The sequence below is a fragment of the Manis pentadactyla genome, chromosome 6, assembly GCF_030020395.1.
Source record: "Manis pentadactyla isolate mManPen7 chromosome 6, mManPen7.hap1, whole genome shotgun sequence".
NCBI lineage: Eukaryota > Metazoa > Chordata > Mammalia > Pholidota > Manidae > Manis > Manis pentadactyla.
In genome coordinates, this window is record NC_080024.1 from 16,950,724 (window position 1) to 16,967,946 (window position 17,223).

The following is a 17,223-nucleotide window of genomic DNA, read 5'->3' on the forward strand; positions in this document are numbered from 1 at the left end:
CCAGATGGGATGCCTTGGTGCTCCCAGGGTGGGGGTCCCGGTGAGCAGCCTGTGCTCTCGGGGGGGCCATGTGAGAACACGAGCCCTCCACGGGGGATGAGGCACTTGTCCCCCAGAGGAAATGGGGTGCTGATTAATCGGGGCACTAATGAGCAGCAAGGAGAGGAAACTCAGAGGGGCGGGGGAGGCGGCTCCATCGATCCGAGCCGCAGAACCAGCAGCTGAAAAAAAAGTGAGAAGGGAATCGATCTGAGGGAAACAGCAGCTGCTGGGGATTAGAGCCCGAAGTCCACCCGCTGCCCAGTGGCCACCCCTCCCCTGTGTCAGGCCTGCCCCACTGGTCACAGCCCCTGCCTGGCCTCAGAGAGGGGACCAGGGATGGCTCCCCTGGGGGACAGGGAGCCACTCTGCCTATCCTGGCTATCAGTCCAGGTCAGGCCCTGGTGGTCACCGGTCACCCCAGCAGGGAGCCTGCTGGCACGCCTAGCCTTGGCCATGTCTGGCTCCCTGCTGGGGTTGTCCCCAGCCTCTCATCAAAGTAGCTTCCGCAGGGGCTCTGTGGCTGGACTTCCCCACAAGCCAGATCCCCAAGCTGGGAAGATAAGAGCCCTGGGGTCAGGGACTGCATCTGGCAAGCGTCCCGGAGGGGAAAGGGGCTGGCATTGGGAGCAGTTGCTGAGTTAGCAGAGACTCCAAGTGACCACAAAAAGTCCCCCTCTCGGCCCCCTGCCCAGGCAGCCCCCTCCCAGACTCTCCCCTCTGTGCTAGACTCTGAGACCCTTCCAGCACTTCCACCCTACCTCCCCCTCCACCAGCCTCTCTTCCCCTTTCTCCCAGTATTGATTTTTCTTTACTGGTTCTTTTTTTTTTAAGGTGATTTAATTGCTTTTTTAAGGTTACTTCAGTCTGGGACTCTGCCAAGAAAGTGGGGAGCTGCCCCCCAAGCTCTCCCCACCACTCACCTCTGCCCTGGACTTAGTGTGTGGTCCTAAATTGCCCTGCCATCCATTCAGACCAGGGGTCCGACTCCCCCAACATACTGGCCTCCATCAAGATCCCAAATCACACCCTCTGTCCTGAGGGCATGGCAGGAAGCCCTCAACCTCTAAGAGGAGTGGAGTTCGGTTGTGGTTTGCCAGGTGGGGGGCACTAAGCCACAGGGAAGTGGAACAGCCATCAGTGGCATGCAGCACCCCCGCCCCCCTGCCACTGCCCCACAGCCAGCTGTCTCTGACTGTCCCCAAGTCCAGATCATCCAGTCTTTCACATCTCCAGGAATGTGCTTATGCCCAGTGGGGCTCCCCCCACGTCCTTTCAGCCCATCCCTTGGCCTTTCTCCCCCACTCCTCCAGGTTCTTCGGTTTCCCCCACCCCCCTCTCCCTACATCCCCTGCCCCTCCAGCCCCTATCCTTTCCCCCCTCCCTCACCCCGCTTCCCTGCCTGCCTCCTCTCTGCCCGGCTGCAGTTGGGTGATAATCTCCCTCATTTAGCCTCCCGGCTGCTTCCCCGGCTCATTGCCCAGCTGGTCCCTGGGGCCGGGCCCAGCTTCTTCCCCACCCCCACCCCAGCCTGTGCCGGAGCTCTCCCATCTCCTCCCTGCTTCCCCCACCCACTCTCGGGGGACCAGCTGCCCCCTGCAGTGAGCATCAGGGCCAAGTGTGCTTGGCCAGGATCTGAACTGCAAGTGAGCAAAGGGGGCGGGTCTGTCCGGGACTCAGGTTGGGGATGTGGGTGCAGGGCATGCGGTGGGGGCATGAGGTGGAGGGGCTGCAGGGTTAGGCTGTGAAGCCTTAGCCAGGCATCCTCTGCCCACTAGTTATCCCCATTCCCCAGATTTGTTCCCAGTCCAATTCTCTACCCACTCCACCCCCTGGGGGATGAACTAGGCTTCTAGACAGAAAGAGAATGGTGGATGGACTGATAGGCGGAGTTTAGAGTGGCATCCGTACAGCCTGACAAGACCAGGCACGGGAACGGGGAGCAGAGGGTGAGGGAGGGCAGGAGGGTTCTGACTCAGAGCACCTGGCAGGGTGCAGGAGATTTTATTTGGGGAAAATGCCCCAAAGGCAGACCAGGAGACCTCCTAGGATTCAGCCTGGGGGGCCCAAGGGAGCCTCTGACCCCCTTCCTGCACGCAGCGCTTGGAGCTTTGCCTCCTCTCCCTGCACTGGGACTGCCAAGCGTAGCCAAATTTGCCCCTTCTCACCATGTGCAGCCCAGACTCCTTGCCTGGGTGGTCCCATTCATAAATGATATGACCTCAAAAATCCTAGATAGCGTCGTTCTCCTAGAGAGAGTCCCCAGCCACCCCCTGCTCCCAGAAGACACCTGGCCACCCTCCCCAGACCTGACACCTGTCCCAGGCCTGGCTATGGTGTGGATCAAGGGATGAGCTAGTGTGGGACTGATGTAGGCAGGAAGGGACAAAGATGGGGGTGTGGAGGCCAGGACTGGGCCAGGCCTGGCTGGTGAGCGAGCAGCGGTGACAAACGGGCTGTGCGGGGGCCGAGGGGCGGGGGGCGGACGGCAGCTGATTTATCTGGGTTATTTATGCCGCGGACGAGGCAGGAGAAGCGGTTAATGAGAGTTCCAGCGAAGGGGGGTGGGGAGGCCCGGACGTGATCTGAAGCGACTGAAGAGGGTTAGCGTCCCACCGCCAGGCCCTGCCCCCACTGCCCACCAGCACTCTGCACCCCGCTCCTGTGGCTCTCACCAGCACCCCCATCTCCCTCTGGGGACGCCCAAGCCCGAGCAGCAGTCACTGCGACTGAAGGTGATCAGGCCCAGGATCCATGGGCAGGCCGCTGGAGGGGTCAAGAAAGGAAGAACAGGGAGAAGAAAGATGAAAAAGATTGGCTGGACAGACACCGACCCAGTCTGTGGGGCCTGCCAGGTGGACTTGGGGTAGGGAGAGGCCAGTGTGCGAGTGGGTGGGCAGTGGACAGCCACAGAGCTAAGGCTACAAAGAGGGCAAAGGGCACTAGGGTGCGGATCTGGTGTCAGCCAGTAGCCATCATGGGGCCTGAGAAGCAGAGACAGGCTGGATTGGGGGCCTGGTCAGAAGAGAGCCAGAGATGGAGGGGGGAGAAGATCCTGCGAAGGAGGGGGGAGGGCTTTGCAGCAGCGAAAGCTGCTGGGAGCAGATAAGGCGGTATAGCAGCAGGAAGGATTAGAGCTCTGAGGGGTACGGGCGGGGGCGCGGCGTGGGGTGGGGGCAGGGAGGAGGGAGTCGAGGGCAAGACACCAGGGCCGAGGACATGAGTGGGAGAAGCAGGCGCTGTGAAGGGGGCAGGAGGGCAGGATTTAATCAGGGGCCAAGAGGTGGTCATCGCCTGGGAAGAAGGAAATATGAGCTTCCTGACCGTCTCTTCTGGGGAGAACTTTCCCGTTTTTGCGAGTCCCCACGCCCTGCGTGTATCTCGGGCGAAGTGGAGGGCGGCATAAGCTGAGAGTTAGGGTACCGGCAGACTGCTGGCTGGGGGGAAGTGGCTGGACCAGGCCCTGGAAGCCAGGAATCGACGCTAGAGACTGAGGGCACGCCAGCGCCGCCTCGAGGTGGCCGACGGAACAGCCCTGGGGGACACAGTCAAGGGTGCCCTGCCCGCAGCCCTGCCTGGATGGAGACTCCATCACACCCAGGGTGGTGAGGAGCAGCGGTTTAGAGGGGGGTCCTCTACAGGGAGTATTCGCTTGGAGGGAGGGCAGTGGCTTCCCCAGGCCTCAGACCTGGCTGCCCACTATCACCACTGCCCTCCGGTTCTCCAAACCTCGCAGAAGGGTGTGCTTGGGGGGTGAGGCCCCCGCTCCCTCCAGACAAAAGCTGAGCGTGGCTCAGAGGTGGCCAAGGTGGCGGAGGGGAGCCTGGAGGAAGGGGCGGGAGCAGGAGGAAGGGGCGGGGGGAGGGGAGCGGGGGTGGCGGGCGGGGCAGAGTAATTGCGTGTTTGTCGGTGCTCCTGCCTCTGCACCGGAGGGAATGTGTGTGGTGGTGGGTGTAGCTGCGCCTCGAGGAGTATGTGTCTGCTGGCAGAGGTGTCAGTGTGTCTGTCTCAGGGGCCTGGGCCCTCCTTGGCCCCCGCCCTACACCCCTTTGTGTTTTGGGGAGCCGGCTCTGGGAACACCCAGCTGTGCTCCGCGCTGATGCGGCAGATGTGGCGGGGCCCCAGCTGTGCCTGCTTCCCGAAGAGGGGGAGGGGGCTGCAATCTGCTCCCCCAGTAATGGCTGCTAAGTGCCAAGGGGAGGGATAGAGATGGGGGTGGGACTGGGGCCCAGGGCAGCCCCGCCAAAGGGGCACGAGCGAGATGAGGGCGCTGCCCCCGCCCCACCCCATCCTGGCTAGCCTCACCCCAATCTGTGTTCTTGGCTCTCTCTCCCCTTGGTTGGTTCCTGAAGCCCATCCAAATTTCTTTCCTCGCTCTGCCCCTGTCCCCAGCTCTCCTACCCTGTCGCCCCATCCAGCCTGGTGTCAGGGGCCCGCCTCCCTCCCCGGCCCCCAGCCTGCTCCCCCTCGCTGATTTTACAGAATAATCTTTTTATGGAAACCGAAAAAAAAAAAACGCTAATGGCAGGAGCGCACCCCTCCCCCGCATCCCTCCCCCTCCTTATCCCCGACTTCCCACCAGTTCCCTCTGTTCTCCCTTCTCAACCCCTGGGGGGCCAGCATCCTCCTACCCCTAACAGGGCCAGTGAGGTCCCAGAGATGGCGAAGGGGGGCTCTTTCTGCTCTCTCCCCTCCAGAGGCAGGGTGATCCCACATCCTGGGCCCTGCGCTCTGCTTTCATATGGATGGGGCGCTAGGTCCCTCCCAGGGTAGTCAACAGCTCGGGTGGGGGATTTACAACTTCTCCCCTTCTTAGGCCCCCCTCTGCGTTAGTGTGCACACATGCACAGCAGTGACTCCATCAGCCTGGGGGAGCGCGTGTTACAAGGACCTCAGCGTCACTGCCCCTCTCCACTTCAAACACACTGACCCTTTCCCCTTCTACTGCTCCCCCCCCACCGCCATCACTGGGCCTAGGAGGGGGGTTCCCGGGGGCTGGGGCCTGACACAGACTTATTGGATTTCACGGTGTTTTGCTGAGAAAATAATTAAATTATCATATTTATGATGGAGCTGCCATGGCCTCTGCCAACCACTCGGAACAGAAGGGTCAGGTCTGGGGGGAGGAGAGAGAAGGGACCCAGCCTCTGGCCTTGTGGCCCACTCCCCTTCCACAGGGAGTTGACCCCAGGCCCAGAGTAGACATTTGCAGCCCCCTCCCAACTCCACGCACAGATTATGGAAGTCAGCAGGAGGCAGGGGCAGGAGGAAACCCAGGAGGGGCTGAGTCAGGGCAGGTTAGAGGTCAGGACTGCTAAAACCCCGCCATTTCACACATGTTCTCACACAGCCTGCAGGGCCCTAAGGGGCCGGGAGGTCGCCTGGCCCAATCCAGGTCACCCTCAGCTCTAGTCCGAGTAAGTACATCTTCCTAACTGCCCAACTATGAAGCTATGAAATCCTGGGCTCTGTCCCAGACCCTGGTGCTGAAGAGAAGGCCCAGGCACCCTGCCGCCTGCTCCCCCCCTTGCCTGCTGCCAGGACCCCCTCCTCCCTCCCACCCACGTCCTGTCCCCCCATTCTCTTCGGGTAATTAGATTCCTCTCAATTAGCAGATTACGATCATTACCAGCTCATCTGGCAACTAAGCTCCGCACCCACAGCTGGGAAAAGTGGGGGGGGCACCAAGAGGGGCACATGAGGGTCGTAGACAAACATGAGAGATGGTTGGGTTTCTCTGGGGCTTCAGGAAGGTGGAGGCGAGGGCTGAGATCTCCCAAAGGGTAGAGCCAGGGTGGTGGGAGGTAGCCAGGGCCCCTCCCCTCCCAGAACAGAGGGCCCCCACTAGGCTTCACTCTGTCTTCCCCTGCCAGGGGAGACCAACACAAGGCCTCAGGAGGGGAGAAACCCCCACCCCGCCAAAAGCCAGCCTAGAAGCAGATGGAGCTGGCAAAGCAGAAAACAGGCTGGGCTAGGGCTGGGCAGGAAGTGAGGAAAGTGGCTGCCGGTGATCCAGTCTCAGGCCTATGGCTCCTAGTCCTGGAGCCCACTGCGGTAACCTCACTGCCCCGCCCAAGTCCTTCACCCTTCCCTTCAGAATCCTCACACTCTGAGTCTGAGCCAGACTGGGGGAAGAGGCACAGGGAAGCAGAAATGTTGGGGCAGGGGTGAAGGTAAGGGCCAGGCACACTGGGAGCCATGAGGGCCTTACTCCAGAGCAGCATGCCAGGCTAAAGGCAGTGGGAGGGGGAGATTTACCAAGGTTCCAGATTCATTATTCATGAGCCCGCAGCAATGACTCCAATTTAAATGCTAATGTGGGGGGGCCTGACTCAGCTGCCCCCCTTTCACCCCCACCCTAGCCCAGGCACAAGCAGAGTCCGCGCTGGCTCCAAGATTCACAGGGCTTTATTAGGGAGTAGAGAAGAAGGCCAGGAGTCCCTGGCCACCCAGTTGCTCCTGGTGTGTGAAGATCCTGTCTGGCTGCCTCCAGTCCTTTCTGGACAGAGGCTGGCCTTGAGGAGAGTGGGTAAGAGGTGCCGGGGCCATCTGGCAGTCGCCCTCAGAGGATGATCTGGTTGGTGAAACTGCGACTCAGCTCCTTGTGTGGCAGAACAATTGAGTTCAGGATGAGCACCTCAGCAGGGATCCGGACACGGCAGCCTGCAGCGTGGAGGAGGGCACCAAGTAGGCCATGGGGAGGGGAGTTGCAGGACAAGGGGCTGGGGGCTACTGCCATCTGGGAGAGATTCCCCCCTGCCCATCTGTGCCTTGGCCTCCTGCCCCCCATGACTCACACACTAGCACACAGCAGGCACTTGGTAAATGTTTGCTAAAGGAACACACACACACACACACACACACACACACACACACGCTCCCCATGGGACACACCATCACTTGTGGAGATTGCACAAAGCCCCAGGTCACCTGGGAAGCCATACCCAGGATGGTGATGGCAGGCAGCAGCTTCCCATCCTTGAAAAGGCTTTCACTATCCATGTGGGCTCGGGGGTCATTGGGATTGGGGTCATTGGGGGTACCTTCCACTCGGGCCCAGCGCCCCACAGTGCTCCCCCAGCCCACGATGCTGTGCAAAACACATGTGTGCTCCTGCCAGACAGATGGTGTGAGGTGAGGGGGTGAGAAGGGGCCAGATGCAGAGCCCATGGGGTTCACCCCTCCCCTTGGCATCTGGGAGTGCCACACCCTGCTGCATGTGCCCAGGTGCCTACCTGCAGCGTGGCTCCATGGAGGACAATGCTCTCTCGGAGCCGCACACCCTCGCCCACAGTCACCCCCTCCCCAATGGACACATTGGGGCCCACCTGTGGAAAAGAACGCGTACCATAAGCCCTGAGGGGCTTGGAGGACTCCAAAGTCAGTCCCTTCATAGAACAGATAAGGGGGAAGGGGGCTGCTTGAGGCCGCCTGACCCGCTGTGACAAAGCAGAGACCATCACTCCAACTCAGGAAGTATCCGTGCACTCCCTCCAGCCCCCTACCTTGCCCAGCCCCCTTCCTCTCTCTGGGCAGGCCCACCAACTTACCACAGCTGATGGGGCCACCTTAGCTGTTGGGTGGATGTAAACGTTTCCTAGAAGCAGAAGAGAGGACGTGGGGCAAATACCCCAAACCGTATCTGGTTTAGGGAGGGCAGGGATTGAGACTGCCTTTGGATCTGAGGTCAGGAGTCATGGTTCAGGGGGCAGAGGGGCTGGGGTGGGGGCAAAGGTTAAGAACTGGAGCAGGGTGGGTACCTCGGATTCGCGGACCTCCTGTGCTGTGCTTGGACAGGCGTTCTGGGTGAGTGAGCTGGTACTGGCTCAGATAGAGGCGGGAGGCATACAGGGCTGAGCTAGGGGCCAGAGGGTGTAGCAAGGGCTCAGGGATCAGCAGGGCTCTGTCCTTACCAACCCAAAGTCTCACCCCCTTTCCGCCAGGCAATTCAGCCACCCCATTAAAGTCCCCTCTCATACCCTGCAGACTTGATCTGGCTCCAGATACCATCAGTGAGGTGCACATAGATCTGGCCCTGCCCAGCCAGGGCTGAGAACACGTCCTGCTCCAGGCGGATGGTACCTGCCCCTGGCCACAGGCCTGCAGAGTCCTCCCTGGAAAGGAAGGGGTGCTGACATCAGATCCCCACCTGAGCCCACCTAGGGGACCAACACAACTCTCAGAGACAGGAACCAGAGGGAACCCTCCACCTCTCCAGGTCTAGTCAGGTCTTCTCCCAAATGATAGTTCACATCCCAGGAAGCTCCCTTACCATCCACATGTATTTGCCAGGTCCTCCCCTAGCTGGAGTGCTATCGACCTGCTGCCAATCCCTGCCCCGTGTCCAGGGAGTTCAGCCAGACCTGGGTTCCCCCATTTGCCTATTCTCCTCCCCACCCATGCCTCTAAACCCCACCTCTAGTCACCCCCCCTCTCACTGGATGGAATGAAACAGACACTCACCCCAAAGGAAGGCAGCTGGTGAGGGCAGAGACAGTCACAGAAAAAGGGGGAGATGGGGAGGGTGTGAGGGGAGAGATGGTAGAAATGCCAGCTTAGCAGAAATAGAGAAGCCAGGAGAGATGGGGAAAGAAGCAGAGATATGGGTGCGGTGAGAAGATGGCTGAATGACTGAGACATCAGATGGGAGCTGGGTGGGGAGGAAGGGGTGAAGGCAGGATCCAAGGAAGGCAATGGGTCCTGAGCCTAGGGGGACAACTTGGGATTGTGGCTTGTGGTGAGCAGGGCTCTGAGGTGCTATGCTCTAGGGGAGCCTCAACCTGAGAGAAAGAAAGGCAGAGAAAGACACAGAGAGAGAGACAGAGCGTGTGTATGTGTGTGTGTATCTGCACCCAAGCGTGTGTGCGTCCAAGTGGGTTGCCGTCTGTTTTGAAAGACATCTCTGGGACTCTCAGGGATGGAGAGAAATGGACCAGAAGGGGAGTGGGCAGGCAGTGACAGAGGAGGAACTGGGATGGATAAGGAAGAGGGACAGAATGAGGTTAGAAGGGGATGGACTGGGGAGGTTGGGCTGGAGATGACAAGTGGAAAGGAGAAGGGAGAAAAGGTGAGCAGGTTGAGATGGAGCCTGCAGAGACTGGGGGGTCTGTGGCTGGGGGTACTTGGGGGTACAGGACCACGGGGCCTGCCTCACAGTTGCCTATCCTGCTGATTACACTGGAAGACATCCCGGAGGGGCTTCAGGGCTTCTGGGGAAAAGAGGTAGATGCCGCAGTTGATGATGTCACTGACAAACGTGCTGGGTTTCTCCACATAGTGCAGGACCTGAGGACAGAGAGCTGGGTGTAGTAAGAGGGGCCCTGCCACTACCCTCCAGGAGCCTGTAACCTCCAGCTTCTCCCTCCTGCCAGGCTGGTCTTCCTAAACTGCAGTGCACATCTTGCCACTGTCCTTCACCTTCACTTTCAAGATAAGTCTGGACTACATGTCTTTCCCCTTCCAAACCTCCCCACCTCCCAGCACACAACTCCATGCCATCACATGACTGTGCCTGGCATGCCCTTTCCCATCTCTTCATCTGGAAAACTTGGCTATCAAAGCCCAGTTGACATTGTCACTTCCTCTGTGAGTCTGCTCTTATCTGCTCCAGAGTTAGCTTCTCAGGTCTGGGCACCGCTGCCCTCTGGCCACACCTGCCTGTGGCACTTGTGCCATTTGCTGGTTGCTTTTTGACTGCCTCTCCAACTACACAGGGTTCCAGAGAGGCAGGGATTGTCTTTGTGGCTGTGTTTTCCTCATGCCTACCTGGTGCCTAGCACAAAACTTTAAAAAGTCATAGTATATGTGTGTGTGTCTGTGTATGTTCAGGTGTATTTTTAATACTACAGCTTAAACAAATAAAGCTGGTGTGTGAAAGTCAGTTAGGCTCAGGGCTAGGGAGTTTCACAAACAGAGGCAGAGACCCTCTGCCTAGTTGATTATGTTCCCACCTCCTTAATTCCAGAGGCACTATGCTGTCGCCTGCTTCTGCACCTTTGTACGTACTGCTCTCTCTACCTGCAATGTTTTTCTGTCTAGACAAATTTAACTCAGTTCAGACCTTGCCTGCTCTGGGGAGCCCTCCCACCTGCACAGGCACAAGGCTGGGTTGGGCCCCCTTTTTGTGTTCCCATAGCATCCTGTGCACACATCTATTGGAGCACCACAACCATGACAATTAACTGTTACTCCTTCACTCTTGCCAATCGCCCTAGAAGGAATATAATATGAACTGAGGCTACACCCCACCTGTCTGACTGGGGCCCACCCCATAGCATTCCAGCATTCCCTAGAGGCAGAGGGGTGGGGAGTGATGACACATAGAGTTAGCACCCAGCCAGCCCCTCCGCTCTCACCTCGTGTGTCTGTGGATTCTCTACAATGCAGCCATAGTTGAGGGATTGTGTCCTGTTAGCCTGAAAGACAGCACACTGAGACAGTGACCCGCCTGCTCCAGGGCCGCAAGGTCTGTTTTCTTTCTTTCTTTCTTTCTTTCTTTCTCTCCCCTACAGCACCTGGCACGCAGCTCCGCCACTGACAGGCCTTCAGCAGGGGTGCAAACTGACAGCTGCCCTCCCCCTCCCTACTTCTGAGCAGCCAAAGGGCTCCAGGTCTTCATTACTGCTGGGGCTTCTGACAAATCTCCCTCCTCATTCCCACTCCCAACTCCCTAGGCTGCCTCTGCCTCCCTGATACCCTGCTTTCCAGGAACCTCTCTGGATTACTCCTTCTATACCCTCCAGCCCTCCAAGCCCCCTCACCGTGGTGCCAAGGAGCAAGAAAGGGTGAGGCTGGTGTCTGTAGGCCTTCAACATAGCGTTCAAGGGAAAGTCGGAGCAGACATCGGCGTTGAGCACGAAGAAGGCCTCTGGGCTCCCCGCCAGGATCTGGTCCCGGAAATGGTAGAGACCACCCCCTGTGCCCAGAGGCACAAATTCCTGCAGATACCTGTCCCCAGGGACCCCCGAGCCAGCTCAGTGAGATCAGAGGAGACAGATACCATGAGCCTGGGTACCGTACCCCTCCTACTCCTGGAAGTAAACCCGCCCAAAGCCCAGAAAAACTCAATATACTCAGGGATTCGGAGATGCCCAAATAAAAATCCTCCCAGTGTGTGAGGGTGAAGTCTGGCAAATGCTCACTCTACTACTGCTGAAAATTCAGAGGCTTAGGGCACCACTCCCCCACCCCACACAGCAAGTGTGCACAACACCTGACTGGAAGGTTAAACTCCTGCTGGGCAGCTTCTAGGAACCGGCTAAGGGGCTCATCAGGTTGGTAGAAGCCAATGAGCAGAATCTCCTGCATCCCAGGGACCTGAGGACAAGGGAAGACGTTGGGAGAAAACAGTATCTGATGGGAAGGAATGCTGGGGGAATCTATGGAACTGGCCCAGAAATCCAGAGACCACACAGTTGCAGACTCAGCTATGGGGCCCCTGGGTACTCACTTTACCACTTTGGTCTGATTTCTCCTCTGGACAATGACGTTTCAGTCCTTAATCTTTCAATCTTTTTTCATTCTACTATCCCCCAACTGCCTGCATCTGAATTGGGAAGATTCTACCTACCAATCCATTCATTTCCCCAATATTTACTATCTGTTAATCTGACCTTGGGATGAGCATGAAGTTAGGGTATCATTTACCAAGTGTACACTTCACAAACATCATCTGTAACCATCTTTCACCACCCGACGAAGTAGGTCTAATTCACCCCATTTTACAATTAAGGAAACTAAGGCTCAAAAAGGGTGAGAAATTTACTCAAGTCCTTACAGCAGGCAGATACTAGATTCATATAAAGTCTTATCTGTCCCGATACCAAAAACAACAAAGAAATTAGCTTCGTGGTGAGCAACGGTATGAGTCCAGAGCTGTTATCATTAAGGTTCCTCATGCTATAGCTTTAAATGGTCTCCAAGATGCCTGCCTGATCTCATATCCCATGCTTTAAAACAGGAGTAAAATCTGAGCAAGAAGAGGCCAGATGAGACTAGATTAGGTGGAAGACAGAACAGCTGTACTGCAAACTCCAAGGGGTGCCATTCGTGTTGTTATTTGTAAATAATGGTCCTTGGAGTTATGCCTAGCAGGAAGAGGTCAAGGTTGGAAAAGGGGGGCAAAATGGCATGAAGGAATGAGCAGGAAGTGAGGTGGGAGAGGGGTTCCTATGGGGTTACCTGGGCACAGGCCTCAATGTGGTGCTGGATCATAGGGACCCCTGCCACGGGAAACAGGGGTTTGGGCACCTCAAAAGACAAAGGCCTGAAGCGAGTCCCTGGGAGAGGAGAGAGAAGTACATTTCATCTTCCTGTCTCCCTCTGACTCCACCCCACCAACCAATCCAGCCCAACCTCCTCTCCCCATTCCTCCAACTCCTCACCCTTTTGAGGGCCTCCAATCAGGATCACAGCTTTGAGCATGATGTTGATTGCCACCTAAACCTCAAATACCAACAGAGAAATCAAGCTCAGATCTCACAGCCCAACCCAGAAACTCCACTCATATCCCCAAGCAAACACCAAACCTCAAAGAGCAACACAGCCCTCTCCCGGGATGTAAATCCAAAGTTCAATACAGTCCTTTCTCGCATACAACTCCTCACAAATCCCACACATCTCAAATCCCAACCGGCCATCAAACCCTATGGTGACTCATCGCAAATTCTGAAATTGCTCCCTGTAATTTGATGCCTAACAGACTTCCCTCTGGCCACAAATTAAACAAACTCAGAAACTCAGCAGTACACCCCCTTCTCACACTCCAAACCTCCAAACCTTATCCACCTATTCCCAACTGCTGCAATCTCACGCTATATGTTAAACTCTGAATCCCAACAGTGAACCCTGAAAATCGAACCTCGGATCCTGAGGGAGCCCCAGATATATAACCACAATGGTAAGAGTGAATCCCAAGTATTGAACTAACACTGATATGCATCTGATGAATCTCAAATCCTAGCAAAAACCCTCTATATGCTGAACCTGAATCCTAAAACTAACCTCTAGGTGATGAACCCTGAATCAAAAGACAGATTCCTTTGGCATCCCAAATACGGAACCTACAAACACCCTGGGTTCCAATACTGACAAGTAGCTGAAACTCAGGATTCGGAGGATTGATCCTCAGAACCCCACATCTGACTGTCCAATAAACCCTAACCTCGCGTAGCCAGGGGTTGTAGGACCAACACAGGAGCGGACGTGCGTAGAACCATCCGGGACCTCCGAGCATCCCGGCCCCTGCCCCCCAACCCCTCCCACCACCCCTCCATCAGGAGCCTTTACCACTAGTTCCCTTTATTGCAGTTCTGCGGTCCACAACTGCTTGCTCCTTCCGCGCACGTGTCTTCTCGCAACTCGCGAGAACTTCGCAGAGTATGCCGGGAATTGTAGTTCTTAAGCCCCTACCCCACCCTTCCGACTATTAGAGAGGGAGGAGGGCCTTAGAGGAGAACGCGGGGACAGGGCCAACGGGTAAAGGGGGCGGGTCTAAATAGAAGAAGGGTGGGGCCTAAGAAGCAGAGACTGGAATCTACGATTAGCACCCGAAACTGTCTAGGAACGGGCCCAGGGGGAACAGCCGAAGTAGAGAACTAGGTCGCGGGGAAAAGCGGCTAGAGACGAGAGAAGGGTGTGGCCAGTCTTGAAATGGACCGGGCCAGAGCGCAAACCCTCGAGAGGGCGGGGCTTGAGGTATACAAAAGGAGGGAAGGCGGGATCATAGACCCCTAGGCCCATCCCGCAGAGAAGTGAAGGAGTGTCTGACCGTAAAAGAAAGCGTGTCTCAGATTTACTGTCCGTAAAGTAAAGCAGTGGACTAGGCACTCCAAACAGTCTGGCCCCAACATTCTGCGACCTTGGCGTGTAGGTCTGGAATAAGTGTGGGCGCTAACGGAAATGGCATCTCAAAAGAACAGAATAGACACGGAGGGTCAGGGAGAGCATCTTTATTGAGCAAGATGGAGAAGGGCTGTCTGTCCCACACACCCCAGGGCTTAGAGCCAGGGCGAAAGGTCTGAGGGTCCCTTTCAGGCCACGTTCAAGCGAGAGAAGCTCTGGTCCATGTCCTCCAAGTACACGTCGTACTTGCCGCGGTCCTCGGGCGTGGCCCAACAAATGGTCAGCGTCGTGGTGGTACTACCGATCTCGAAGAACACCCTGGGCGGGAAGAGAGGGCAAAGGTGCTCCGCGGGTCAGGTAGAGCGCGCCCTGGGCCCGGCTAATTAGCTAGCTGTACTTCACCCCCCGTTTCTCCGCCCCCGTCCCACCCCCGCCGGGTTTCTGGGCCCCGTCCCGTCCAGGCTCCAGCTCCAGGCCCGGCCCTGCTGCCGGCCTCCGCCCTCGCCTGTCATCCTCCTCGATGTCTTGCCTATCCGTGGTCCAACCCACGACGGGCTCAGGCTCACCCATGATCTCCGCAGTCAGCGTCACCGTGGCACCCTTGCGCGCCTTAGTGTTATCCGATCCCTTTTGAATCACCGCCGGGACTAAATGAAGGGAAAGGGAATGCGAACTAGTGAGGGATCTAAGGTGAAGCGAGACAGGGACATTGCCTCCCCAGCTAATACCGGGCCCTAGATATGAAATGGATTTAAATTCACAGTGGACACTGAGCAAGTCTGTAGCTTCTCTGGGGCTTTATCTCCTTAGCTGTTAAATGAGACTAATATCTGCCCCCTCTGACTTCTCAGGGGTGAAAGCCAGGAATGCTCACACTTTTCGCAGTGCCTTGTAGACAGCTCTGGGTAGTGGAAATTTCCCTGTCGAAACCGGAAGATCTGAGCTCTGCCCCTGGCTCGCTGTGACCTTGGGGCCCTGGAGTTGAGTGATTGAAGCCCTCAGTGGACTTCTGTGTCTCGGTGGGATGGGATCCTGAGGTAGGGACTGGCTCCCCAGCCCTCTTGACGCTGCGCCCCAGGCTATGCCTGGGGCTGGCCTGGCCCGCACCCATCCCAGACTCAGCTAGGCCCAGCGGTAAATGCACGCAGCTGGAGCCAGCTACGGGCGTCTGGGAGTGGTATTGCTCAGTGGGGGCACTGCACCCGGGGTGCGCATACCTTCTACAAGGATTCCCACTGAGCTGGAGCCGAAGTGGTTGGTTACATTGATGCTGTACTGGTCCAGGTCTGCCAGCTTGTCATCGCGCAACACCAGTGTGACTATGTCAGGGTTCTTGAAGACATGGCGATGGATACTTTGGCCCATCTCGCAGCTCCTTGACGTCATTGCTCCAATGGACAAATGGGTCAGGAAAGCAGAAATGCTGGCAAGTCAGCTGGGCTGGGCTGCCCTCCATCAACACTGCATCCTTCAGTGGCTCCAGCACTCGCGGCAGCCCCTTCTCACACAGTTCCTCTGGGACCTAACAGCCAGCCAGGTCAGGGCCCAGACCTCCCAAGATGCAGCTCCCACCTGCAGCCCTGAGCTCCGTGCTCCTGTCCCCTGCCCTCCCTTTCTGCCCACTAGAACCTTAATGTAGGCGTAGAGAAGTAGAGGGCTGTGCCTGAAGAGTTACCCTGGTAAAATTATGTACTCTTGTCGGCCACCCTTCCACACCTCAGTAACATCTGTCCCCTAAACCCAATGACCCTAGCAGTCCATGACACTGTGCTCATGGACCACCCACCCGCAATGTAGGAATGTGCTTTCTACAACTTCAGCTCCCTTCCTCCTGAGGGCTCCAGGGCTCCCCACTCACCTGCAGCCTCTGTAGAGGCCTGAATGTGAATGGTTGCTCTCTGGACCTGGGGGTCCTTGATGTCCAGGGTTCATCCCTAAGGTTGGGCAGCAACCACTGTTTTTTTTTTTTTTTTTTGGTGGGAGCTGCTTTGGATATCTAGGTGAAGGGAAGATAAACAGGAGGTCTAGGATGACACAGAGATTCTGACTTTAAACCTTTTCCCTGCAGATTCAGAACATCTCAGTGGGAGGAGTGTCAGGGGGTGGTCTGAAGGTGGGACTCACCCTCGGGGGTCAACTTCAGGACTCCGGTGGACTAGCTGGGTAACAGGTGGCACAGAGCCCTTCTGGATGGCACAGCAGGGACACAGGCAGGTGCTCAGTCCCAGGCCCTGGTTTTATACAACGCTCCCCTCCTTGCCTTGTTTGGTGTGGCTGCCCCAAGACCTGGGGGCCCAGCTCCCGCCCCCTGACCCAAGCAGGGTCCTTACTTAGCTAGAAGACTCCTGGGATGCTGGCTCAGTCACTGGGGCAGGCCCAGGGAGAAACCCGAGTGGCTCTAGCCCCTTCCCCTCCCAGGGCAGTGGGTATCCAGCCCACTCTTGGGAGGATCAGACAAGGCCCCAGCCCAACAAGAGATGCAGCTCCCTGAATCTGGGGCAGCTTTACACTCTGGTCAGTCCCCAATCGGACATGTCCTTCCCAGGACACTATTGGTTAAGGGGTGCAAGTGTTTGTGGGGGTCTCCCTGAATGAAGCCGGAGTAGCAGTGGACCACTGTCCATCCAGCCAGTTATGGGAGATCATGTGGCTGTCAGGACCAATCCGGAAGCATCTTACTCCCCTAGACCCAGGAGTCTAGGGTTGTCATTTCTGCACTGTGCCCCCTGGTGGTAAACAGACAAACCTAGAGGGGACCATAATGATTTTTGAGAACAGCATCCTCTCCTGCCTCCCCCTCCCAATTCACTCCCCTCCACGTGACAGTGGTAAGGTCAGCCTGAGCCGCACTGTCCTCAGATTGGCACTAATATTGACTCCCTAAATCTAGGTCTGCCCAAGCCCCTTTTGGGGCATAAACCGGTCAACTGGGGCATCAGACCACCCAAGATGAAGGGCTTTAGTTAAGCCCTCTGGGACTCGCCTGGATTCCAGTGTGCCCAGGCCAGGGCATCAGATCACAGCATTGCTTCCATTCAATGTAACTGCCCGCCCAGGTGTGGAACACTGTCACCTTTTGATCAGAGCGATTTTGACACAGCTCTGCTGACATAAATTACCTTTGCTCCTCTGGGTTTGGAACAAGCAGTTCGCATGCCATTTCCAATGGAGATGGGAAGAGAGCTCAAGATCAGAGTGGGGACGGGAGAGGAATTTTACCATTTATCAAGATATGAGTTCAGGCACCTCAGTTTCATAAGAAAAGACTTGGAGTGAGTAGGGGATTAAAGCTTCTCACAGGTAAACTGTATATCTTCATCGCTAAAGTGACAGGTGGGCAAG

General features: G+C 56.9%; 2 protein-coding genes across 6 annotated transcripts; both read right to left on the reverse strand.

The window, feature by feature from the left end:
* Positions 1 to 6,429: 6,429 nt before the first annotated feature.
* On the reverse strand, positions 6,430 to 13,416 carry GMPPA (GDP-mannose pyrophosphorylase A). 5 transcript variants are annotated; one of them, XM_036914292.2, is made up of 13 exons: positions 13,327 to 13,416; positions 12,423 to 12,483; positions 12,220 to 12,317; positions 11,252 to 11,355; positions 10,800 to 10,986; positions 10,395 to 10,454; positions 9,194 to 9,324; positions 8,019 to 8,153; positions 7,800 to 7,897; positions 7,590 to 7,636; positions 7,275 to 7,367; positions 6,984 to 7,152; positions 6,430 to 6,702 (listed from the first exon to the last, which is right to left on the reverse strand). In XM_036914292.2, the coding sequence occupies exons 2-13, from the start codon at positions 12,460 to 12,462 to the stop codon at positions 6,602 to 6,604; spliced, it is 1,263 nt and encodes a 420-aa protein (XP_036770187.1). In that variant the 5' UTR covers positions 12,463 to 12,483; positions 13,327 to 13,416; the 3' UTR covers positions 6,430 to 6,601. The 5 variants fall into 5 exon arrangements, with proteins under 5 accessions (XP_036770187.1, XP_036770204.1, XP_036770196.1 ...); XM_036914309.2 differs by having other exon boundaries at positions 12,423 to 12,477; positions 13,327 to 13,387; XM_036914301.2 differs by lacking the exon at positions 13,327 to 13,416 and adding an exon at positions 13,202 to 13,283.
* Positions 13,417 to 14,007: 591 nt separating this feature from the next.
* On the reverse strand, positions 14,008 to 17,200 carry SPEGNB (SPEG neighbor). The gene is given in 7 exon segments (XM_057503647.1): positions 14,008 to 14,199; positions 14,387 to 14,528; positions 15,099 to 15,228; positions 15,230 to 15,403; positions 15,488 to 15,510; positions 15,740 to 15,794; positions 17,180 to 17,200. Coding segments are annotated over 7 exon segments (675 nt in total). The 3' UTR covers positions 14,008 to 14,069.
* Between the last annotated feature and the right edge of the window lie 23 nt (positions 17,201 to 17,223).